At 37.4% G+C, this 23,964-nt stretch overlaps 1 protein-coding gene across 4 annotated transcripts in view; it reads left to right on the top strand.

The window, feature by feature from the left end:
* lrrk1 (leucine-rich repeat kinase 1) overlaps positions 1-23,964 on the top strand; it is a 119,942-nt gene that overhangs the window by 55,966 nt on the left and 40,012 nt on the right. For all 4 annotated transcript variants that reach the window (XM_053238079.1, XM_053238080.1, XM_026930411.3 and 1 more), the window contains 10 exons: positions 464-628; positions 1,555-1,727; positions 1,824-1,944; positions 5,156-5,315; positions 5,538-5,814; positions 7,017-7,188; positions 8,762-8,931; positions 10,211-10,350; positions 15,323-15,581; positions 18,906-19,075. In XM_053238079.1, the coding sequence (XP_053094054.1) occupies positions 464-628; positions 1,555-1,727; positions 1,824-1,944; positions 5,156-5,315; positions 5,538-5,814; positions 7,017-7,188; positions 8,762-8,931; positions 10,211-10,350; positions 15,323-15,581; positions 18,906-19,075 (1,807 nt within the window). The remainder of the gene's footprint in view (positions 1-463; positions 629-1,554; positions 1,728-1,823; positions 1,945-5,155; positions 5,316-5,537; positions 5,815-7,016; positions 7,189-8,761; positions 8,932-10,210; positions 10,351-15,322; positions 15,582-18,905; positions 19,076-23,964) is intronic.

The following is a 23,964-nucleotide window of genomic DNA, read 5'->3' as shown; positions in this document are numbered from 1 at the left end:
TAGTCAGTTAGTTTTCTGGAGCTTCCACTTGCCTGGTTGGCTAGCTAATAAATTTAAGATTTGACTCCAATATTTCAGTCTTTGATGGGGGAATCTTGTAATTCACCTTAAGTCATTTTTATTAATCTCTGCAGCTCTGATACTGCTGTTGGATGAAATAACTGATTTCATGGGTCTAATTCCTGTGTAGAGCTGAAAGCTATTCTTTATTTATTTAGTTTAGTTTAAATTGAATAATGGTAAGGCAAGGAAAAGCTTAGCAGATTAGATTTATATGTCTCTGTATATGTAAAAGTGTAAGATCTGTCCAATATGATTAGCAAGTTCTGAGCAATTTTTTTCACATTGCTCAAACAGTTCATACAGTTTGTAATGATTTTTATATTGCTTTACTCCTACTGACACTTCACTGTAGTGCATAACTGGTGTGAGGGTTTTGACTGCCGATTATTTATACGAACAGGTCGAATCTGTGTCCTTTAACGTGTGGGACATCGGAGGTCCGGCCAGCATGTCCACTGTGAACCAGTGTTTCTTCACGGATAAAGCTCTGTATGTGGTGGTCTGGAACCTGGCACTAGGAGAGGAGGCCGTGGCCAACCTACAGTCCTGGCTGCTCAACATAGAGGTGAGAAAATTCACAGTAAGGAGTAAAGCATGATGGGAGCATGCTGTTACGGAAAAATAATCAATGATAGCGTAGTGTAATGCAGCTTGATGCGAAACGGAGTTACTCACTCCCTGAAGCTGATTATTCTTCAATAACAGCAAGTGTTTTATTCCTCTTATACCACAGCAGTTTGCCAACGATTACAATTTTTAATTTCTTAATGAACAATGCTTCTAACTGTTTAGTGGTGTGGAACGTCTATGAAACAAGTTAGTTCCTGTTATCACTTACGTGCTAAGAGCTATAAACAGTCGTTCCCTCACCAGCTTCACTTTTTCCCTCTCTTTAAGTTAATAAGACAAAAAAAAATCTCAGCTTGTGAGTTCTTCTGTGGTGGAAAATGTATTGATCATTATAAGTCACTGACACTGAAGACTCCTTCAATAAATGTTAAATAAATGTGTTCTTACAGAAAGCGTCATCATATCAAAGATTACATGTTTTTCCTTTGTTAAATAAGAGAGTGTTTAATTTGTTTATTATTAGGCTTATGTGTAAGAGAATATGTCAAGCATCAGCCATACAAGTCCCTGTGAATGAACTGTTACTATAGAAACAATATTGTATTAGCATGAACACATTAATATGAATCTGATTTGGATTCATATGAACCTGTGATCTGGATTACAGTTGGCACTACTGTCAGAGCTGCTGTTGTAGAAAATTACTCAACATTTTCTCAACAGTCAGTTTCAAGAATTCATCAGTGATGTGGTATAAGTTTGAGATCCAAGCTTTCGTTTGGTTTTGTCTGTGTCTAGTAAGAACAGGAAATCAAAAGAAGATATTTGACCAGGTTTCATCATGAATTCAGGGAGCGTTTGGAAGTTATGTGAGCGTTTGGGAGATATGTTGGTTTATGTTTTTGATTTTGTGTGTGGCAGGCACGTGCCCCAAACTCAGCAGTAGTAGTCATCGGCACACATCTGGACCTCATCGACACTAAGTTTCGCACAGAGCGGATTGCTACACTGCGAGCCTACATCCTGGCGCTGTGCAGGACGCCGTCGGGTGCCAGAGCCAGCGGATACCCGGACATCACCTGGAAGCACCTGCAGTCAGTCTCAGCATCTCACATCTGTGACATGCCACAGGAATTTATTTAAACTGTGCTGAACTGAGCATACTCTGTGTGTTTGTGTATTTCTGACAGCGAGGTGTCGTGTAAGAACCTGGAAGGCATGGACGGTCTCAAGAGGCTCCTGTATCAGGTGGCCTGCTCCATGAAGGACATCAGTAATCCAGCCAGCTGCCACAAACTTGTGGGAAGACTGGTATGCTTTAGCCCCTTTATATTCTCTAAATAGGAACAGACTCAATTATCCAAATAGAAAGTCTATTAAAATACATATTTTTAATTCTTTGTAACATCATGTTATATCTTATTTATACTACAGTGCTGTTGAATTCTCAATTCTGAATTTCTAAAGCAGCAGTTCTGGATGCATTACATTATTGTTTCTATTGTAACAACTTAAACAAGGACTTGTATGGTGGATGCTCCACATAAACTACTTAATATTTTAAGTAGCTACTTAATATTTTAACATTTTTTGAAGGCGTCTCCAGTGTAAGTCCTTGGAATTCGTCAGAGGTAAATTTGTAACTTTAAGTTTTCAGACACAGGGAAGCCTTCAGGACAGAAAGCTTTGCTCTTTCTTTATGACAAGCAGTGTTTCTTGTCTTATTAACTTAAAAAAGAGAAGCTGGTGAAGAAATGACTGTTTATAGTTTTTAGAGTTAAAATGAATATTGGAGTTAACAGCCCAAACATGTCACAGGGTGTAACCATCAACAAACAAAAAATAATGTATTTAAATCCTTAATATTTTTTTCCATTATATTCTCCATTTTCTCTCTTTGCTTTCCTACATCTGCTTTATGAAACTTCTAGATGTTGGAACTGGATTTGTGGGTATTAGACATTAGACACACACAGTCTTATGGCTTGAAAATCAATGCAGACAAGACCCAGGTCCTGGCAGCTGAGTCCAAATCAAACAGGTCAATGGGTTTAAACATCTAGAGTCACTGGTATAGGAGAAGAAAGTGTCATCCACAGCTAAGATTCATTGCCGGGTCGATCAGGCTACTATGGCATTCGCCTCACTCAAGTGGTGGAAAATAAAATATACGAACACTAATCCTGGCAGTGCTGCTCTATGGGTTGGAAATATGGACACTGTTCAAGTTCATGAACAAGCTAGAGGTCTTACAAATGCAGTGTTTGTGTCAAATCATGTGAGTTTCCTTCTGCAATCACCTTCAAAATGAGACCATCAGACTAAGATATGAATAGCAAGCTATGATCGAGGAAGAAATGCAGAGACGAAGGTTGCTGTAGTACGGCCACGTGTGCAGGATGAATGCCAGCCAGCTACTGTACAGACTTCTCTTGAGGCAGCAACCCTCACAGAGGAAAGTGCAGAGATCACATGGACCAAGCAAGTTGCAAATGACTTGAGGGATTGGAGACTCAAACTGAAGGAGTGACACCCTTCATCATCATCAAGCACTGAGAAGCATTATCCGAAATCTAGCCACAGCAAAAACGTACTGGCTCTAAGGTCACCCTAATCCAGGAGCTAGGGATCAAATGAGAAAAAAGACATTAGGGATGTTTTGATGTTGTGATCAATAAAGGAGAACAACCACATTTGGCTATTAATAGCAGAAAACCATTTTGGATAGTTGAATATTTGAATATTTGAATAATTGGATTATGTTTGTTAAAGACCCCCTAGCTCACTGTCTCTTTTGTCCTAACCCAAGGTTCCCCAAGTCCAGTCCTTTAATAATGTCCCTGCTTCGTAAGGGGCTATGTATGCCAGCACCATGTCCGGTGTGCCTTTGTCAGTGGATGTTCGTGGACATCCACTGCTCTGTTGGTCCTCAACACTTCCAGTCTTTTTGAATTTTTTAATAAGTTTGGCAACAGTGTCATGTGTGATATGCTTGCCATGTTTCCTGTTAAAGTCCACTGCAATCTTGCAGCAGCTTCCCGATCCAGCCATGAGAATGATTTCAATATGTGCTTCTTTTGTCAAAGGCATTCTTAAAGGCTAGAAAAAATTATTAATATAAAATAAGTATGAAAAATTTTGGAAGACATTCTGAGACAAAAAGTGGTAATTTCCCCTATATGGAGATTTTTGGGACAAGTTGTATATCTGAGGAATGCGCTTGTCAGCAATTACATTAACTAATCAAGTAGCTATGCTAGAATGAACACTACCTCAGTAGTCAATCACATATATAGAAAGGTAATGTTAGCAGGCTATCTTACTAATCCAAAAGCTGTTGGGGTTTCTGTAGCTTGCTGGGTTCGTTAGCTAGCTACCTAATGTTAATTCATACCTGTTTCTAGCTATTTAGGTAGCTATCTAGCAAAGATGTCCCTACAACATTATCCTGAGCATTACCTATAGGCTGTAGCAGCACTTGGATATATTTAACACAACAGACGACCGTTACTGAACATCAAAGTGACATCTTAAGTTTAATACAGAGTTTTCATAGTGTAAAACATTAAAAGATCTGGCTAGCTTGTCTAGCTCTGTCAGCTAGCTGTATATGTTCTGCAGGTTTGATGTTGAGCTGGGGAGTGCTGATATCTCCAAGGGTTTTGGTTCGCATAATTTGCAGATTATTATCACACGGTTTCCTTAGAATCATCTAAAACTGATGATACCTGATAAATTGGTCAGGAAATGCCCATCTATCTCAACTGTCTGCTGACTAAAGCATTTGATGCATGTAGTGTAGACTTTCAGCAGGAAACTGTTATATTTTGATGAGGTCTTGAAATTGAATTATTTCAGATTTGCACATACTGTCTTTTGTGTGGCTTACAGTCTTCCAAGGTTAAATGCATTATTTTTTTTTTCTCTGTAACAGTGATTAAAAGTAAATGTAGCAAATTTGAATGTTGTATTTTAAAAAACATCGTAAGAGTACTATGATTTTAATTACGCTCAAAAAAGTACTGTTACAGTGAATCATCTACGCAAGTACTATAACACGAGTATGTAGTTTGTTACTTTGCACCATGCTAGTAAGCAAGGAAAAGCATCGAACTGTGCTGGACTCTGTTGCTGTATGGCATGTAAGAAAACAGAGAGGGCTGCGTTCTCTTTGATTTTCAGTCTGGATTTGGTGCCTCATGGGAAACCCAGCACTCCTCCCTGCTGCTTTGGTTAATATGGGGGTGTAACCATGTCTGTACTCTGCAGACAAAACAATGCCCTCTAACGTTAAACATGGCAAAAGAAGCCTGGGAGATATAGAAATTAAGAATTAACAAGTGAAAATAATTTTTATTCTGAATATTTGGTTTGTGGGCTCGACTACACAGATCACAGGTGTAGTAACACTGTTATTGTGATTTTTTTCTTTCTGTATGAGCATTAATTGTTGAAAGCTAGGGTTATAATGATGGCAAATAATGTGTATATTTCTGTTTGTGTGTGCACACATGTTCTGCAGATCCCCAAGAGCTACCTGACCCTTCAGGAGGCTGTGTTAGCGGAGCGTCAGAGGAGAGACGCAGAAGACGAGGTCCAGTATCTGACGGATTTGGAGCTGGAACAGATCATTGAACAGAGCCCAGGCAGTGACATCAAAGACTACGAGGACCTCCAGACTGGTAATTAATGCTTACTGCATAATTGCAGAATTATTCATCTATAATAATGTTTCATAATATTTTATTACTACCTCTCTCTATTTCCTTCATTTCAAGCTCACATACACATTTAATACACTTAAATCTGATTTATCAGACTGTTTTAAGGACACTCTTCTAATATTTGTGCGATACTATAGATATTTTATGGACTCTTTATGCACTATTTCTGCACTCTGACAGCAATCAGTTTTTTAATTGAGACTGGCACCATGCTGCACTTCCCTGATACGAGTCATGGCCTGTGTAAGCTTTACTTCCTGGATGCTGTATGGTTAGCCGAGTGCTTAGAGCGGATTGTGCATCTGAAGAGTTCGCGCTCTGTGGCACGTAACGGCCTGATCCGAACCGAGGACCTGCGCATGCTGCTGATCGGCACCGGCTTTACCCAGCACACTGAGGAGCAGTACTTCCAATTCCTCGCCAAGTTCGAGATCGCTCTGCCCGTGGCCAGCAACAGGTAGGTATCTAGAACCATGTCCAGTTAGTTAATCATTCATAGCTAGCTCATGATTAAAATGATTATCATGTCTATTATAGTAATATAATATATGAATAATATATGAACTAATTGGTTTTATTAAACTTGACCATTTTAATCACAGTGATTATTCAGTTATTTACCTTAGAGCATATTATTTACAAACTGCTATAAATTCTTCAGTCAAACTAATAGGAAAGTTGTGTTGTTACAAGGGTGAGGAACTTAAGCCTCGACACACAGGTGAGTCCTGGGAATTAGAGGGGTTACGTCATCAGAAAAAAAACTTATTCTTTCATATTGTAAATATACTGTATGTATAAATCTAAAGAGGACTGCTCCTCCTCAGTGACATCAAATATTAAATGGTAAATACAAACCAAGTTAGACTCCAAATAAATTAGTTAATTGACATTTGATGCCTTTTTTTAATTGACTCTGGTGTTTTGGCTCACAAGCTCTCTGTGCATTTTATTATCTGTTTTACTGCATACACAGATCTGCAGCTCTATTGATGACTAATTTTCATCATACTGACTAGTTAAAATAAAAAAAAAAAAATCAGTGTTAAACCATAGATTCTGTTCAGGTGAAAATGTAGCATTTTTACTCAAACTGAATCCTATTTAAAAATCATATCTACATTACAAATATCACATGCAGGTCATTTTAACCTTGAAAGTTACAAGCTGTAATAAAATTATTACAAAATAATAATTAAGTATTATAAAAAAGGCAGGTAGTAGTTAATCAGTAACAAAACAGGTAATCTTTGCGGCTTCCTCATTTCTCATTTACACTTTTATGGCTTCATTTCATTGCTTATTGTTATAATATTCAAAATGAAAATAATGCAGTATATACTGGATTTTCTTTTTAATTTCTGCAGGTGTATTACTATTGAAGCATGAGTCTATGAAACATCTGTTGTTAAATAGTGAACAGAAATTAGATTTCATGTCATTTTAAAGCAATATTTTTAATAATTTGGTGAATAAATTTTAATGTACCAAGCAGAAATAATGCAGTTACATACACGGTGAAGATTGTAAGCCCAATTTTCTATGCAAAAAAGGTAAACCAGTTCTTTCAGTTCAAGCATCATCATGGTCTCAGCTCCACATGGTTGCCCCGTGTCTCATTTCCCCCACTCACATTTCATCTGTATTTCCATTTCGTAGTTATCTCCTGCCACACCTGTTGCCTCCCAAACCAGCCATGGATATCCACGGCTTCCGCCAACATACCAGCAACACTATCCAGCGCCACTTTAAGATGAGCTTCGTTCCAGCGGGATTCTGGGAACGCTTCATCGCCCGTATGCTGATCAGCCTCAATCAAATGGACCTGCAGGTACACAGGGCCTTCTATTTAATTTTTTCAGAATGATAGCGCTTCTTCAAAGGAACCTGGGCTTCAGGAGAGATGTAAACATTCAAATTTCTTTGTAAAAGGACTGAAACCTGGTTTACGTTTACATTTATTTATTTGGCAGAAATTTTTATCCAACCTATGAGGAAGACTATAAGAGTATTTAATCCAAGCTAAGAGCTCTTCAAGGGCTCGACAGCAATAAAAATGCTGCAGAGCAAAGTTCCCAGAAGCAAGTGCACAATATTTGTAGACAGAACAGCAGCTAAACAGAGTACTTGGATAAGTGCTGGTACTTAGGAGTGATACAAGCATTCGCCAGACACTGAACCCATAACACATAGTAATACATGCTAATAACAATAAGGATAGTATGAGTAACCCACAAGATACCCATGCCATTAAATGTTAATGTTTAAAAAAGTAGTTACACAGAATAACAAAAATCCTGGTTGGATCTAAAAAGAACACGCCTGGATAAACATTTACACACACACGTATACGTTCAGGTCAAAAGAGTTAACTGTGCTTTTGCATTTCCTTTATTTATTTATTTATTTATTTATTTATTTATTTGCATTTGCATGGTGTGATGGTCAGGTGTCTCTTACATTAAATACTGTAGATGGTCACTTACTTTAAATACTTACTACAAAGTTGCTTACTTGCTTATATTTCCAGAACAAAGCTTCTTAAGAGCTTATTTGCAAATGGACTTATTCAGATATGTACTTACTTACTTAGATACTACTCGTATAGATAATTGTTCATATGAACTGAGTAGAACATCTGAATTCAATTACCCTTTTTTCACGAGCTCGTTAGCTTAGAGGTTCACACGTTACTTCCAGCATACTCACTTACTTTAAATGCTTACTACAAATCTGTCTATTACATACTCAATTATTTACCGTCTTAATTACTTACACAGATGATTGCGTTCATACTTATTTAAATGCTTACTACAAACTAACATATTTTCCACCTTAAATACTTAAATACTTACTTATGCACTTACATACTTAGATACTTACTTAAATTAGTACTTACTATACTTACATACTGAAGATGATTGTTGACTTACATACTCACTTACTTTAAATGCTTACTAACTTGCTTAAAAAAATGCCAACATACTTAGATGCATAGATACTTACTACTGTAGTACAAACCTACTTATTTTCTTAAAAGCTTACTTAGATATTTGTTTAAATTTGTATGTATTTAGTTTCTTAGTTATCTGCTCACATACATAGATACCTACCTGAACTTACTTAATTAGATACTTACAAACATATTCATTTACTTTGGAACTTACTTACTTATTTAAAATAGATAATTTCTGAATTAAATATTTAATTACCTACTTCCTTACATAGATACTTGTTTACATGCACAGATAAATACTGTACCTACTTTAAATTCCTACTTACAAGGAAATGTCCTTACTTAGATTTACTTACAGCAGCCAGAGCCAGCAAAGTTCAAGAATGAAATACTATACAAGAAAAACGGAGGTTAATGGTGGTTTTATTTTCTCCGTGTTGTGCATCAGGTCTTAGAGACTAAGAAAGGCTCACGGAGCCCACGGAACAGGAACTCCGTGATTTACAGCTTTGCGGGGAAACAGCAGAAGAACCGCTGCAGCACGTTCCGAGTGCGTCGCAGCCAGACCATCTACTGGAAGGAAGGGCTGTTGGTGACGTTCGATGGGGGATACCTGAGGTCAGACTTCATATAGAGCTCTCATGAACATTCAAGCTTTCAAACCATATGATAATATTACGAAGTTTTTAGTTACTTTTTTCCTGTTTACTGAGCTCCTTAAAAACCTTGAAATGTTTCAGAACAACACTCATGGCACTCATGCATGGTGTATTGATTTATTGGATAATTGATGTTGTTAGGCCAGCAGGCATGTAGAAGCAACTCATTTTGATTATTCATCTTTTTCCTTGCTTGTTCCTTATTTTTATAACCAAGTAAAAAACAATTGCGATCATATAGTTCTTTTTTTTTTTTTTTTTTTTTACAGATTTATTAAATGTCATTTTATTGTTTTGCATTTTATCTGCCCCAGTTTGTTAGGAAACCTCAGCACAGCTAAATGTCATAAAATATATTGTATAAATCACTGAGTAATATTATGTTTTAATATTTTATATACTCCACACATTTGATATATTGCCCAACCCTAGAGCAAAGCCCTACATCGATGCACTACATCCAATTCTCATGCAAGTCATGTAGAATTGCTGATGTGATTTATGATAAATGAGCAAAGCTTCACTGTATCCTTATGAGAACTGCTATTTCAGATAGTCAGTTGTTTTTTTTTTTTTTTGCACAATTTCCTTTGATTCTGTGCAGTAAAACAAGGCGGGGTTGTCTGAATTCACAGCACAGGCATGCAGTAGGCCACTGAGTCCTGAGCTTTATAAAGACAAATTATAGCTGAAAGTTATGTAAATGACAGTAATAGTAAAACAAGGATTGCTGTATGTACCTTATCTATGTCATTCGAAGCAAGTATTTAAAGACTTAGGTGTTTATTTATCAAAACTGTTCGGGGTGAGATAGATAGCCATTACGTATTGATAACATGAACTAGTCTAGCTCCAGTACAAAACCATGTTGAGTGTTGGCTGATTTGTCTTTTTTGCAGAAATATGTCTTTATTATACCACAGTGCTCTTCTCAAATCTGATTGGACAGAAATGACAGGTTTATATTAATGTACTCATTCTAAGACATTATTGTTACTATAGTAACAGCTTATATTATTATTCCTTACATTACATTTTTACGATGGTGAGTGCAGACTCTCCTCTTGACGTGAACTTTTAGAAGAGGGAGAGCGTCTAATTGTGCTTGCCATACAGCCACACTGACGTCATGATACACCATGTTTTTTGTTTCTTTGTGTATGTATGTGAGAGCTCTGGTCTGAGATGTATATTAGTCTATTAGTCTATAAGGTACTCACTGCCATTTTCCCCTGCAGTGTGGAGTCATCAGACCTGAACTGGAAGAAAAAGAAGAGCGGTGGCATCAAGATTATCTGTCAGTCAGAGACGAGAGACTTCTCAGCGATGGCCTTCATCACTGACCACGTTAACGCTCTCATAGAGCAGTGGTTTCCTGGTGAGACCAAACACAAACATTACTCTCTAAATAAATTCCATTGATCCCATGCTCCACTGATATTTATGTTTTTCAGGTATGACTCATACACATTTTTTTATTTAGATCTATACCAGGCTATAAGATGCATTTCGTGAATGTACACTACCATTAGCTTGGAGCTAACATAATATAACAGTAGAAAATCCATAGGGTTAAATGGGATTATTGCAGAAGCAATCATCTGGAGAACAAACACTTTTTTATACTATAGAACTGCTGAGTTCTCAGTTCTGATTTTGTGATCAGAAGGTGTTTATTAATCTTCTATAACAGCAGCTCTGACGTTAGTTCTGGCTGTAAGAGTTATATTAATGTGCTTGTTCTAATACTTTACCATTTCTATAGTAACAACTTATACATGTACTTGTATGGCAGATGCTCCACATAAACAGACTAAAAACATCTATAATTGTTGGAGTGGTGAAGTGTTCTTTAAGGAGATGTTTATTTAGTATTTTCGTAAGGATTTCTTAGTAACATAACAAGCTGCATTTTTTGTCTTAGCCTCAATGTCCAGTGGGTTTTGAGATGCTTTTCTGCTCATGACAGTGATAAAGAGTGGTTATTTGAGTTATCGTAGTCTTCCTGTCAGCTCAATCCAGTCTGGCTGTTCTTCTCTGATCTCTCATCAGCAAGGTGTTTCTGCCTGTAGAACTGCTGCTCACTGGATGTTTTTTTTTGTGTAAACTCATTTTGTGTGAACTCTGGACACTGGCACCAACAACAATGCCAAGTATCTGAGATCACTTCAAGACTTGCTGTTATTGGAAAATAAACTTTAGGGCAGTAACAGTAACTCTGCTACTGTGTTGCATCACACTACCCCAGCGTTAATTATTTTCATGTTTTATTCCTTATGTGAATAATGTAAAGATAGACTAATAGATAATGAGACTTCAGCTCAGGTAACAATACAGTGCTAAAGTACAGCGGGACTAATGGGACAAAAACAAAACTAGACTACCCACGTATAAGCCATGAATTGCTGTTTTAATGACAGTACCAACATTGCAAAATGTTTTTAAAAATATGTCAAATAATGCAATATGTAAAACAAGCCATCACACCCATATGTGGGCCTTCCCTAAACTGTTGCCACAAAGTTGTAAGCACATAATTGTCGAGGAGGTCTTTGTGTGCTGTAGCATTACGAATTCGCTTCACTGGAAATGGGGTCCAAAACCTGTTCCCGCATGACCATGCTTCTGTGCACAAAGAAAGCTCCATAAAGACAAGGCGTGCCAAGGTTGGAGTGGAAGAACTCGAGTGGCCTGCACAGAGTCCTGACTTCAACCTTGCTGAACGCTTTTGGGATGAATTGAAACACAGAATGCGTGCCAGGCCTCCTCACCCAACATCAGAGCCTGACCTCACTAATGCTCTTGTGGCTGAATGGGCAAATACCATTTGAATTAATTAAACTTCATTATGATATCAACTTACAACATTACATTTTTTTGAGTATGGGATCTTTAAATGCAGTGTCACACTCTCCAGTGCAACAGCTCAATTATTTAGTTAGGGATGATATTTTTAAAGAACGTGAAAATCTACAAAATCTAGCATAGCATATTGTTATTGGTATAACTACAGTGGCTTGCATAAGTATTCACCACCCTTGAATCTTTCCAAAACTGCTGATCATTCTGAGAATATCATTCCTACCGTGAAGCATGGTGGTGGTAGCATCATGTTCAGCGTTACGCTTGGCCTCTTGGTTGCTTCTCTGACTAATGCCCTCCATACATGGTCACTGGCTTTTGTGATATTTGTGATGTGAATATTTTTATTACCAAAACCTGATCGATATTTGCCTAGAGCTTTGTCCTGGACATTTTTAATAGCTCCTTGGTTTTCATGATGCTGTTTCTTTTGGTATGTTCTCTAACTATCTCTAAGACCTTCTAGGAGAAGGTGTATTTATAATGAGATTATATGATACTTTAGTTGTACTCAGGTGGAGTCCATTTAACAAATCATGTGCCTTCTGATGGTAGCTGCTTGCAGTCGAGCTAATTTAGGATTTACTTACGAAACGTTACCATTTTTATTTGCAAAAAAAAAATTAATTGTAAAGATATGTTCCGTCTTCCCCCCGCTTCAATATCAAGGGCGATATAAAGTCCATTTCAGTTCCTGGTTGTAATGCTACACATTCTGGAAAAGTTCAAAGATGTGAATACTTATGCAAAGCACTGTAATTCAGAGTTTTTCATTGTGGTATATAATCATACCACTTATCCAGGTTCTAACTGCTGTATGGCTTAAAATCGCTTTCTCTTCATGTACAAAGTGGTTTTCTGCTCTAAGTCGATGCTTGCTATTCCATCTGCAAATTGAATAAGGCTTACAGTGAGCTTCTTGCTCACTAAAGTGATGCAGCGATTTATAATAAGCTTCTGTGCCATTAACTTTTTCAATCTATTTGAGTGCTAAACACAGACACACACACTCACAGTGCAGAGATTAGGATGAGTCATAGTTTATTCAGCTCCACTGCCTTTTTGTCAGAGTACATAAAGCCAGTCTCTCGGCATGCATGCCTCAGCACACCTGCTTTATTTGTGCTGTTTAAGAACGAACAAGTTATTTAGCTTTTCCTTCCACTGCCATCCTACTCTTTCTGCCCATGAAAAACAAGCAAATACGAACAGTTTTCTGTAAATGAGCTTTCTGCCATGTTAGACCACTCACACGACAAGGTTTAGTTAATCTTATTGCACTTAAGATGACAAATGTTTAGGAGACATGAAGATTATTTATCTTGTCGATGTGTGCGCGTGTAAATAATAGAATTTGCTTTATACTTTTTGCTCTAAATAAGAGAATCGTTCTTGTTAATTTTGACTTTGTTTAACTTTGCTCTCTGCCCTTTAAAGCATGACGAATGTGAAAACATTGGCTAGCAATTGCAGTAACTGATTTCAGCCAAAATCATTTTTATGTAACCAGTAAATTAAGTAGACACCAAATTTAGAGCTCTGATGTGATTATCAGTTTCTCAAACATGCATAAACAGCACAAAATGAGACAAGCCATATCTAAATAATCATTTAACTTAAACATGAACTAGCTTTTTAATGGCTAAGATATGGAGTATAGATAATGTCTGAATTAACTGTCTATAAATGCAATACTGAGAACATCATTTTATGAATTGCAAATAAAGCTGTGACTAAGACTGTAAAACTATATTGGGGAATAGATTTCCTATGTGACTTTTTTTTACTTTTCTTCATACTATACGTCTCACTTAATGGGTTTATGTGCAGAGTTTTGACAGTTTTTAGCAGCAACTTGATGAACATTTGGCCAATGCTTGGCCCCCTCAACTCTCTGGATCCAGGCACTTGGTCTCCGCCCCATCTGCTTTAGTCCTGTTACTTCAACTATTACATTATTGAGATGTTTTAGTCACAATTGTTGATTTTTCTCAATAGTCATGGGCTTTGCCATGTGAACAAAGCATGAACATTGTAAATATATAAACTCTAATTTGTAAACCCTTTAAAGATGCTTATTAAGATGTTAAGATAACACTTTATTGCTCCCAAGAGGCAATTAGAGTGTTCCAGCAGCATTCATTAAAGACAAGACACAAATACATATAAGAAATAAAGTAAGAATAAAATAAAGATAAAATAAAGATAAAATAAGATAACGTATATTAAATATTGAATATACTGAAAAATAAAATTTAAAAGTAAAAATATAAATGTATGCATAGCATAAATATAAGATACATCAGTATCGAAAATATCATGTTAGTTATATTTTGAGAAGTATACATCAAACATGGTTACAGTTACCATTTATACTTTGGTTCATGTTCGATAACTGCAGCTCTGACTAGTTCTGGCTTCAAGACAAATCGCAGGTTTACAATAATGCGTTCATTCTAATGTGTTATTGTTTCTATAGTAACAACTCATTCACAGGGACTGTGATCGTGGATGCTACACATGAGCGGATTTTAAAAATGTGTGTAATTGTTAATATGGCGACATTTTCTGTGAGGAGTCATTTATTTAGCATTTACGGAAGGAATCTTCCAGGACGAGTTTTTTTGTAACAGTCAGAGGTAAAGCTTTAACTTTCAATTTTCAGAGGGCTTTTACACTTTTGCGGTTTCTCTGTAAGATAACAAACTTCATTTTTTTGTAACTTCAAAATAAAGAAAAAAAAAAGAGAGGCTGGGAAGGACTGTTTATAGCTGCTATAACATAAGTGATAATAGAAATGAACTCATTTAGTAGATATTGGAAACAAAACAATTTGGGACATGCTGTTATATGAAAAGCATTTCACCACCCCGTTGTTGATTATTTTCCTATAACAGCATGCCACATTGTGTTTTATTCCTTACATAATTGCTGCCATTTCCAGTGATGCTCAGCATTTAGAGCTTTATTACCAACTGATTGTCAGCCAGTGTATATATGGTTGAAGCCTATCACCTATTTAGTCTTATCTATAATCAATCTATAAAGAAAGCATTATATATACTCTCTTAAATGTATACAATGGTGTTAGGAAGTTGGGGTCAGAGGGCAATGTCACAATGTGCAGTGTTCCTGGAGCAGTATAGAGTTAAAGGCCTTGCTCAAGAGCCTGACACTGGCAATTTAACAGCCCCGAGGTTTAAACTGCTGAAATCTCACCTCTGCTATATATCTAGTCAGTATTTATTCAGTAAGTACACATGTTTGTATATCCTGGAGAGACCTGGTGCCCTCATCTGAGGCAAATGGAATTTGGAAAATGAAACTGTCCTCATGAGAGACCCACAAATTATTTACTGCTTGATTTCCATATTTTCCTATAAGATAATATATTGCCTGCTAGTGAGGTCATTCCCTTCCTGTTGTATATTTAATATTTTATGTTCAGACCTATGCCTTTAATCAACACACCGGTTCTATCTCCTCAGCGTTGACGGCGAGCGAGAGTGACGGATCTCTGCTGATCGAGCAGTATTCTCCCTGTCCTTATTGCACTGCAGTCTCACTCCACACTGACTCGCTTCCTCAGACCAGCTCTAGCTCCACTACAGTTCACTACTTCAACATGGAGGACTGTGTGCTTGCTGCTGCTGAGAAAGAGCACATCACCTGCCCCAATCACCCCAAAGAGCTCGTACCCCTCCAGGAGCTCGTACCTGAGCTCTTCATGACGGACTTCCCCTCACGGTAAGATTTCCTTATACTTGTGCAAGTCTGATAGTCATGCTGGCCTCCCATTGAAACTTAAAATAGGAGGTAAAGTGACAACTTGTATAGCCAATCACATTAGTCGTTGTCTGTTCCCCGGAATGGTTCATTTTCCCACATGGTTCATAGCTCATAGTTCATAGTTTTCAGGTGGAGCTCCCGGGACTGCAGCCAGGTTCACTCGGTCCAGAAGAATAATGCAAGTGTGAAAATGGAAAAAAAAACTGTTCTACTAAAACTGTTCTACTTGGAAGTTTGTTTTTAATCACATCTGCATGTTGGATTTGAGACTGAGTGTCAACTTATTCGCTGCAGCTGGAGTAACCAAGGCGTTTGGGCCTGCTGTCAAAGCAGGAAGTGATGTACATAGCAGTGACACTCACAAGATAAAACATTAATCCACTATCACTCACTTACCCACACACACACACACACAGCTTTGCAAGAAAGAAAGAAACATTTGTTTTAATGAGATCATCTGAGCTTTGCTGCAGATGCGCAAGTGAAGTTAAGGGTGTGATATGGCAAAAATACCATATGACGATACAGATGTTTTCACAATACATAACGCACATCACTATTTAGGTTTGTTAAGGTTGAAGTGTAAAGCAGTACTAGAATATTTAATAAGCTCTAACAGTATATTTTTAAATAGACCAAAAATGGAGTAATTATCAAAGTAATTTGACAAGAAACAGAGGGGGGAAAAAAAGCACAGCGTTAGTTATAAAAAAAGAGATAATGGCCTGTATTAAAGAGCGCAGATTACAGAGCAAGGAATAATGTACAAACATAACTTAAAAGTGAGTGGCGAAGTAATGAATCGACTTCAGCTGTGTGAATGCAAGCTCTTGCCTACTAGCCCCTTATTTTAAATAATTTATAATATTTATAAAGATTAAATAGTTTAATAGATTAAATAGTTAAATAGTTTAAATAATTTATTATTATTATTATTATTATTATTATTATTACATTTTAAATAAATGATACCAAACGTGAGTGTTATAACAAATATCCAGAAAAGATCACAGGCTAAAAAGACATATAAATATGATTTTAAAAAAATAATCCAGTAGAGCTTGCTGATCAGATGGATCTCAGAATTATCTGGGCGTGGCTTAATATTCTAATGAGCACACTTGATTGATATCTTCTGTCTGAGACTCCTAGCCTACTATAGGCCACTCAAGCAGAACTAAAGCCAAGGTTGCAGGCAGGGGGAAATGGGATTGCTCATCCTGACATGTACGTAGTCGTGACAGAAGCACAGGCAGCAGAGTACAGCTCACACAAGCTTTACCCAATGCTAGCCCATGCCACTTTATGTGAAAGGAGAAAAGTTCTGGTGATCTACATATAGACATTAGAAATTCACTAATTATTTTTACTGGGCCCACAGGACCAGCAGCAAACTCATTAAAAAGCAATGGATTTGGGCTTAACTTAAAAAATGCACTCTACAGAAAGAACACTCATGTGGAAGTTATTTCCCTCATGAGCCAAAGTTTGCTTTCTACATCACCGCCTTGTTAAAAGCCGTCTGTCACTCTCCTGAAAGGATTCCACAAAGCTCTCTGCAGGATGTTGTGCAGGACGGAAACTCCTACAACTCATTTCTCCTCCTTTGAAATATCAGTGTGCCTTCACACTGCTTCACCGTACATGTGCAAGCAGTGCATGTGGCCCGAGTCATATTTACTTTAAAGCGGAGGTCCAGAACGGTTGCTCCAAATATTTATGTAGTGACAGAAACAATATGCTTCCTTTGCTAGCAGGCGCAATAAGACGTACTTCGCTTCCTGTCCGTATCCCAAACCTCAGGCCATAAGAGCATTTCATAAATGTAACCTTCTCCGTCATTCATGTTCAATTCAATTTTCCCTTCAGTGCCATTTTCAGTGATTTTTATGAACATCTGTGTACATAATAATATGTAATGACACATAAGGCATCATTAGACTTTTTCAGACAGGAGGGAAAATACACATACAGGCCCGATGTTTATGTAGCAGGGATGTCAAGCTCCTGTCCTGGAGGGCCGCAGCACCGCAAAGTTTAGCTTTCTACCTCATTTAAGACACCTGATACAACTCATCAGCTAATTCCCAAGAGCTTGATTTGGTAAGTAAGAGAATAAAAATAAATCTCTGTAGGGTTGTGGCTCTGCAGGACTGAAATCCCATTATTCCTCCACTGATATCCAGAGAGATGCTGCTTTTCGAGTATACGTTTCATCCACACAGCTGTTCATTCAAGGGATTTTGCTACAGTGGGGAGGTGGTGCGAAGGGGGGCTAGAGCGAGAGATTTATATCAGTGTTCATTATAAGAATGTATTTCAATCCACCAAAACTGAACTATAAAAATCTGGCCTCTACTTAAATGAGTCATTGCAATTTCCGACTCAAACCAATCACAGAGGAACTGGGCAGCATGTCCTTGCCATTAAGCCACCCTGAAAGCATGTGTGATTATACAGCTCTGAAAGATGTTTCCTTTGATTTTCACTCCCAGAAAACGCACAGAAATGATCTGGAGCAGCTGGTAAAGTGGACGTCGTTTCACTTGGCTGACCGCCAGAGATTATGTCAAAGATAATGTTAGAGTGAGTTCCCTTTCTGTGCAAAAGAAGATTGTCCTCGTCTCATATTTGCTCTGTCTGGCTAAGGGTAAGGGGTTAGTTGACAGATGCCGACAGATTGAGACAGTCTGTACTGAAAAGGTACGCTGTGCATGTTCTGCCTGTGTGTAGAGCTGTTATTGGCTTTACATTATAGCCGTGTATGTGTTAGAGGTTGCATAGACTAGCTGACTAATACATTCACTAGTCGCTGCTGTGGGGATGTAGACGAGTCGGACAGTGAGGCTGTCAGTAAAGAAAGCTGACTGAATGTACTTTGTTAGTCTGAACTGTTTGTTTTTCATTATTTTCTTTTTCATTAAACCACTTTGATATCACTTGAATGAAGAGGAGGCATGTTTTTTCAATCCCGCTCCCTCCTGAGGAAAGAATTCCTCCCACAGTTATTTTTGTAGTCCTTTAAAGCTGAATAAAATGTAAATAAAATACTTGCACTTTGGCATTGTGAATTCCTTCATGACCAGTGCTGTGTGAAAGAACAATTTCGGAACTATGGGTTATATGTCACTATCCAATCTCACTCAGCTAGTTTCGAGTCAGACCAGTGGTGCATGCATGTCTGGCCGAATAGTAAAAATGAGTAGTTTTGCAACCCCTCGTGCTTGTTGTATGGGAGATGAATGTATATACATTGTGTTTTGTGTTTGTGTGTGTGTTCAGGTTGTTCCTGGTGAAGAGTGACCTGGAGTGGAGTGAACAGGAAAAAGATATCCTCGGTCAGGGAGGCAGCGGCACCATCATCTACAAAGCCAAGTACAGAGGCCAGCCAGTGGCCATCAAACACTTCCCCTTTAAGAAATGCAGACAGCAGACACTCAACAGCGGCACAGGTGAGAGTACATCACTCGCTAGCCATCCGCCTACCTGCAGGCCGTTCTGTCACTCACTTAGAGCAGTACAGCTATGGCTATATAGTAGATGTACTATGAAAGCATCTTGCATTAGGAGAAAAGAAGCTCCATCCATGAGCATGAACAACCCCTGGGCATTTCACCACTCGGTATGTGTTGCCCCACATAGCCTGGAAAGCTGTGGCATCAGCGTCAGTGTCACAATAGCTTCCTGTTAAATAGCATCCACCCAAGCAAAAAAAAAAAAAGTTAATACTGAAGCTACCTAACTATTACTGATACTGGGCCTCATTTATCAAGCTGAATACTGACGGATTAATTCCTAAATCATTCATACGAGTGTTTACACAAGAAATCTGGTATTGGTGATAAATTCAGAAAAACGTTGGTATCCTGTTCATGCTCCTGAGTGTGTGTAAATAAGACTAATTAACATAACCCTCGACTTGATCGACTTCAAAACATATAATTTGCATGGACTTTTCTATATTGAATATACTTTCAAGTTTCAATTGCTTATTTTTATTACATTTACAGCATTTAGCAGATGCCCTTATCCAGAGCGACTTAAAACTATTCATTCAATTATAACAGAAGAAATGCTGCACTGTAAACGGAGTACAGGCCATTCCGTCTACCTCAGTTTAGAGCTCACTTACTGTTATTAATATTGTACATTAGTAGATATTTTTACTGGCTTAGAAATGAGTTAAAATAACTTCGACTTCTGCTTTCACTCTCATCATTCATTTCGTGCTCCCAGCTGTCTGAGTTTTGTGGGTGTCAGTAAATGCAACTGAGCTGTTTCAGGAGCATGCTTTGCACTTTACAGGTCATCAACGTACGCAACATGAGTACTGAAAAAATCAGCGTTTCCGAAACTTAGCTCATTTTGTAAATCTGGTGGAAAATTTTAGTTCAGTTTGAACTTTTAGCCACAGCTTTACTAAAGGATTGATAAATGAGGTGCATTGTTAGGCATGTGCCAATTATGGATTATACAGCATGTGTGTTATTCTGGGTTTTCCTGCCAGTAATATACTGTAACATCTCTACTTTAAGAAGATATAAAAAAAATATTTTTCCAAAACATCATCTTTTTATTTATGCTTCTATGTAACCTTGCCTCAGCTGTCTACCTGGAAGGCTCTAGTTGGGAAAATATTATGCTGGAAACGGAACCAGTTTAACAAACGTGTTGGTAAAAACAGTGAGTCGGTGTATAAATGTCTAAAATCTTGCTCGCTGTGTGATTTACTCTCATAATTAATGCCATGATTTGATCAAGTTGTTGATTAGATATGTGCTGTAAGGAAAACAGACTAATTCAATTTATGATCAGTTACCAAGTGTCAAAATCTCTGCGACGCTCCTTCACCATCATATTATCATCAAAACAGAGAAGCACACTTACACAAACTGTACACATGACAGCAGACAAAGTTTTAAAACAGATCTGTGTGAATTAATCAGCAATTGTTTCCTCACTAATGTTAGCGTGAACAGAAATCAGTCGAGACAATGATGAGGCTCATGACGCTGATGATGACGATGATGATGATGATGAGGCTCATGTTTAAATGCCGTGAGTGACTTTTACTTCAGGTGAAGAGACAGAGACTGATTTTCCACTGTAATCATCTTTAAAATTGGGCAGGAATGCTTTTTTATATAAATAGATTAGGTTGTAAAGAGGTAGGCAGGGTGTCTTTCAGTGAAATTGGAATGAAATCTTTAAATGCAATTTCCTCGCTTTTCACTTTTGGGGGCAATCCAGATTTTAAGACACTAGAACTTTACTTGTGGTTGAGATACATGCAAAAGAGAAGCATATTTGAGTTCAGGAAGATTTTCAGAACTATATCCAGTAGAACATGTCAACATTTGACCATGTGAAGTGTTTTTACAGACCGCTGCACATATCGTGATATTTTGCATGTTATTGTTGGGGATTCAATACATCAATACAATACATCTTCAATACATTGTCACAGCTTTTGAATTCATTTTGGCAGGAGGCTTCTGACTAAAGCATCATTTGTTCTTCTGAGTTAAAGCAGTAAAGCACTATAAAGCATCTCTCTTCTTAGGTTCCCACATGCAGTAGCTGATATGAGGCTCCAATCATGTACTAATATTGTAAATAAAATATAGTGATATTATTGTGAATAATGGGCCTCATTTGTTAAGCTGAATATCAACCCCCGGTAATATTATTTTATGGAACATACATTAGGCATTAATTAAGGTCATGTTCACATTGGACAATTGTAAATGGTTTATTCACTTTGTATGAGACTTTTATTAGATTATTAGAACTTTATTCATCAATACATATATGGGACACAAATTGACTTACTGAAAAGCTTGTTTAGTCCTTTTTAGCTTCTAATTAGTAATAACTAAAACTCTACTTGTACAGTGGATATAAAAAGTCTACACACCCCTGTTAGGAAAAATAAAAAACTTACAATAACCTGGTTGCATAAGTGTGCACACCCATAAACTAATACTTTTTTTTGAAGCACCTTTTGATTGTATTGCGCCACTCAGTCTTTTTGGCTAAGAGTCTATCAGCGTGGCACATCGTGACTTGGCAATTCTTTCTCACTTTTTCTTGCAAATACATTCTAGATCCATCAAATTGTAAGGGCATCTCCTGTGCACAACCTGCTTCAGGTCACTCCACAGATTTTTAGTTGGATTCAGGTCTGGGCTCTGGCTAGGCCATTCAAAAACTTTGATCATCTTTTGGTTAAGCCATTCCTTTGTTAATCTAGATGTATGATTTGGGTCATTGTCACGTGGAAATGTGAAATTCTTCTCCATCTTCAGCTTATTAGCAGATGCCTGAATGTTTTGCACTAAATTCGACTGGTTTTTGTAGCTATTCATGATTCCCTCCACCTGGATAACAGCCCCAGTTCTGGCTAAAGAAAAGCAGCCCTAAAGCACGATGCTGCCACCACCATGCTTCACTGTGAATATGGTGTTCTTTTGGTGATTATGGAATGATCTTTTGGAATTATAGAATTATTATACCTTTTGGAATTGGTCTTATCAGACCATAACACATTTTGCCACATAGTTTGGGGTGATTTAGTTGAGCTTGGATGTTTGTTTTTTTTTTGTGAGAAAGGGCTTTGTCTAGCCCTCCTACCCCATAGCCCAGACATGTGAAGAAGATGAGAGATTGTTGTCACATGCAGAGAGTAATCAGTACTTGTTAGATATTCCCGCAGCTCCTTTAATGTTGCCGTAGGTCTCTATGCAGCCTCCCTGTTAAGTTTTGTCTTGTCCTTTTATAAATTTTGGAGGGACGTCCTGTTCTTGGTGATATCACTGTGGCTCCATTTTCTCCACTTGTTGATGATGGCCTTCACAGTGTTCCATGGTATATCTAATGTTTTGGAAATTTTCTGTACCTCACTCCTGATCGATTCTTTTCGATAGTGAGACCCTGTACAGGCTTTGTAAGCTCTTTGAGGACCATGGCTTCAGAAGTCAGATGAAACCAAAAAGATGTGAAGAAAATCCTACAGAAACAGCTGGTCTTTATTTGGGGTTAATCAAAATAATTTAGCTGATGACAGCTGTATGATAATTACTTTTGAACATGAGATTGAATGTGATTGGTTCATGCTGAGCACAGCCACGTCCCCAGGTATAAAAGGGTGTGCAAACTTATGCAACTAGGTTATTGTAAATTTTTTATTTTTCCTAGTTTTCCCTAAAATGTTTCTGATTGTTTTTCAGTTAATTTTTAATACGTTTTAATTTCACATTGAGGGTGGAAAAAGTTCTGGCATGATTTATCTTGGTTTCATTTTTTTACATCACAAAAACCTGCCATTCTAACAGGGGTGTGTAGACTTTTTATATCCTCTGTATGGGACCTGTTGTAGTATTAGTGGCTTCTGAATATTTATGAATAAAGTCTAATTCATAGTGAATAAACTATTTACATTTGGGCTTTATTAAACAAATAACACAACTAACACAAATGTGTTCCTTAAGAGAAAGTGTTACCCAACAAATTTATTGAGAAATCATTTGCAGGTAAATACTGCATTAATATTGATAATAATATTGATTGTTGCATTAATTCAACAAACATAGTATTCATGAATATTAGGTCAGAAAAACAGTCGTATCTTACAAGTGTTTCTGAGTTTGTGTGAATTTATGTATAAGGATACTTACTAATGTAAACCTCGACTGATGGGCTTCAAATCATATCATGGATTATGTTGACAAGTTGACATGTCTTACTTATTTCCATTGCACACACAAGCTAAGTGAAAATTTTGTGACACTTGTTGGGTCGTTTCATATTACTGACTTAATGACTCCATGAATTAAGACAAATAAGACTGGATATTCAATTTGGACGAAAGTAATGTTAGTGTTTAAAAGGAAAAAAGTGTTAGTGTGTGTCTGTGGTAGCCGATTCGCTGCAATGGCTGAGCTGCATTACTGGAAAATTTAGCACATACCACACTTTCAGCACTCTTTCCGCACTCTTTCACTGTTTGTCATTTTCAGTTTTCTGTGAGCTTTGTCTTTTATGGGTGTCACTGAATGTAAATCAGGTGTGCCATGAAAGCACCTTGCACATTACAGGTGCCTGCCATTGATGAACATACACATGTGAGTGCGAAGAAAATCAGCGTTACCAAAACGTTCATAAATCTGGCGGGAATTTTAGCTCGGTTTGGCCTACGAAAACATTTCTGCAAAACTTTATAGAAAGATTGATAAATGAGGTTCAGTCATTCTAGGTTAGGCAGTTATTGTGAAATGAAAATCTCACATCAGCACATGCAAAATTGTCCTCTTTTCAGTGTTGGCCAGTTTGAGGTGTGTAT

Source organism: Pangasianodon hypophthalmus, chromosome 11 (assembly GCF_027358585.1).
Source record: "Pangasianodon hypophthalmus isolate fPanHyp1 chromosome 11, fPanHyp1.pri, whole genome shotgun sequence".
NCBI classification, from domain to species: domain Eukaryota; kingdom Metazoa; phylum Chordata; class Actinopteri; order Siluriformes; family Pangasiidae; genus Pangasianodon; species Pangasianodon hypophthalmus.
The sequence above is the reverse complement of the archived record's forward strand: the minus strand, read 5'-3'. Positions and strand labels throughout refer to the sequence as shown.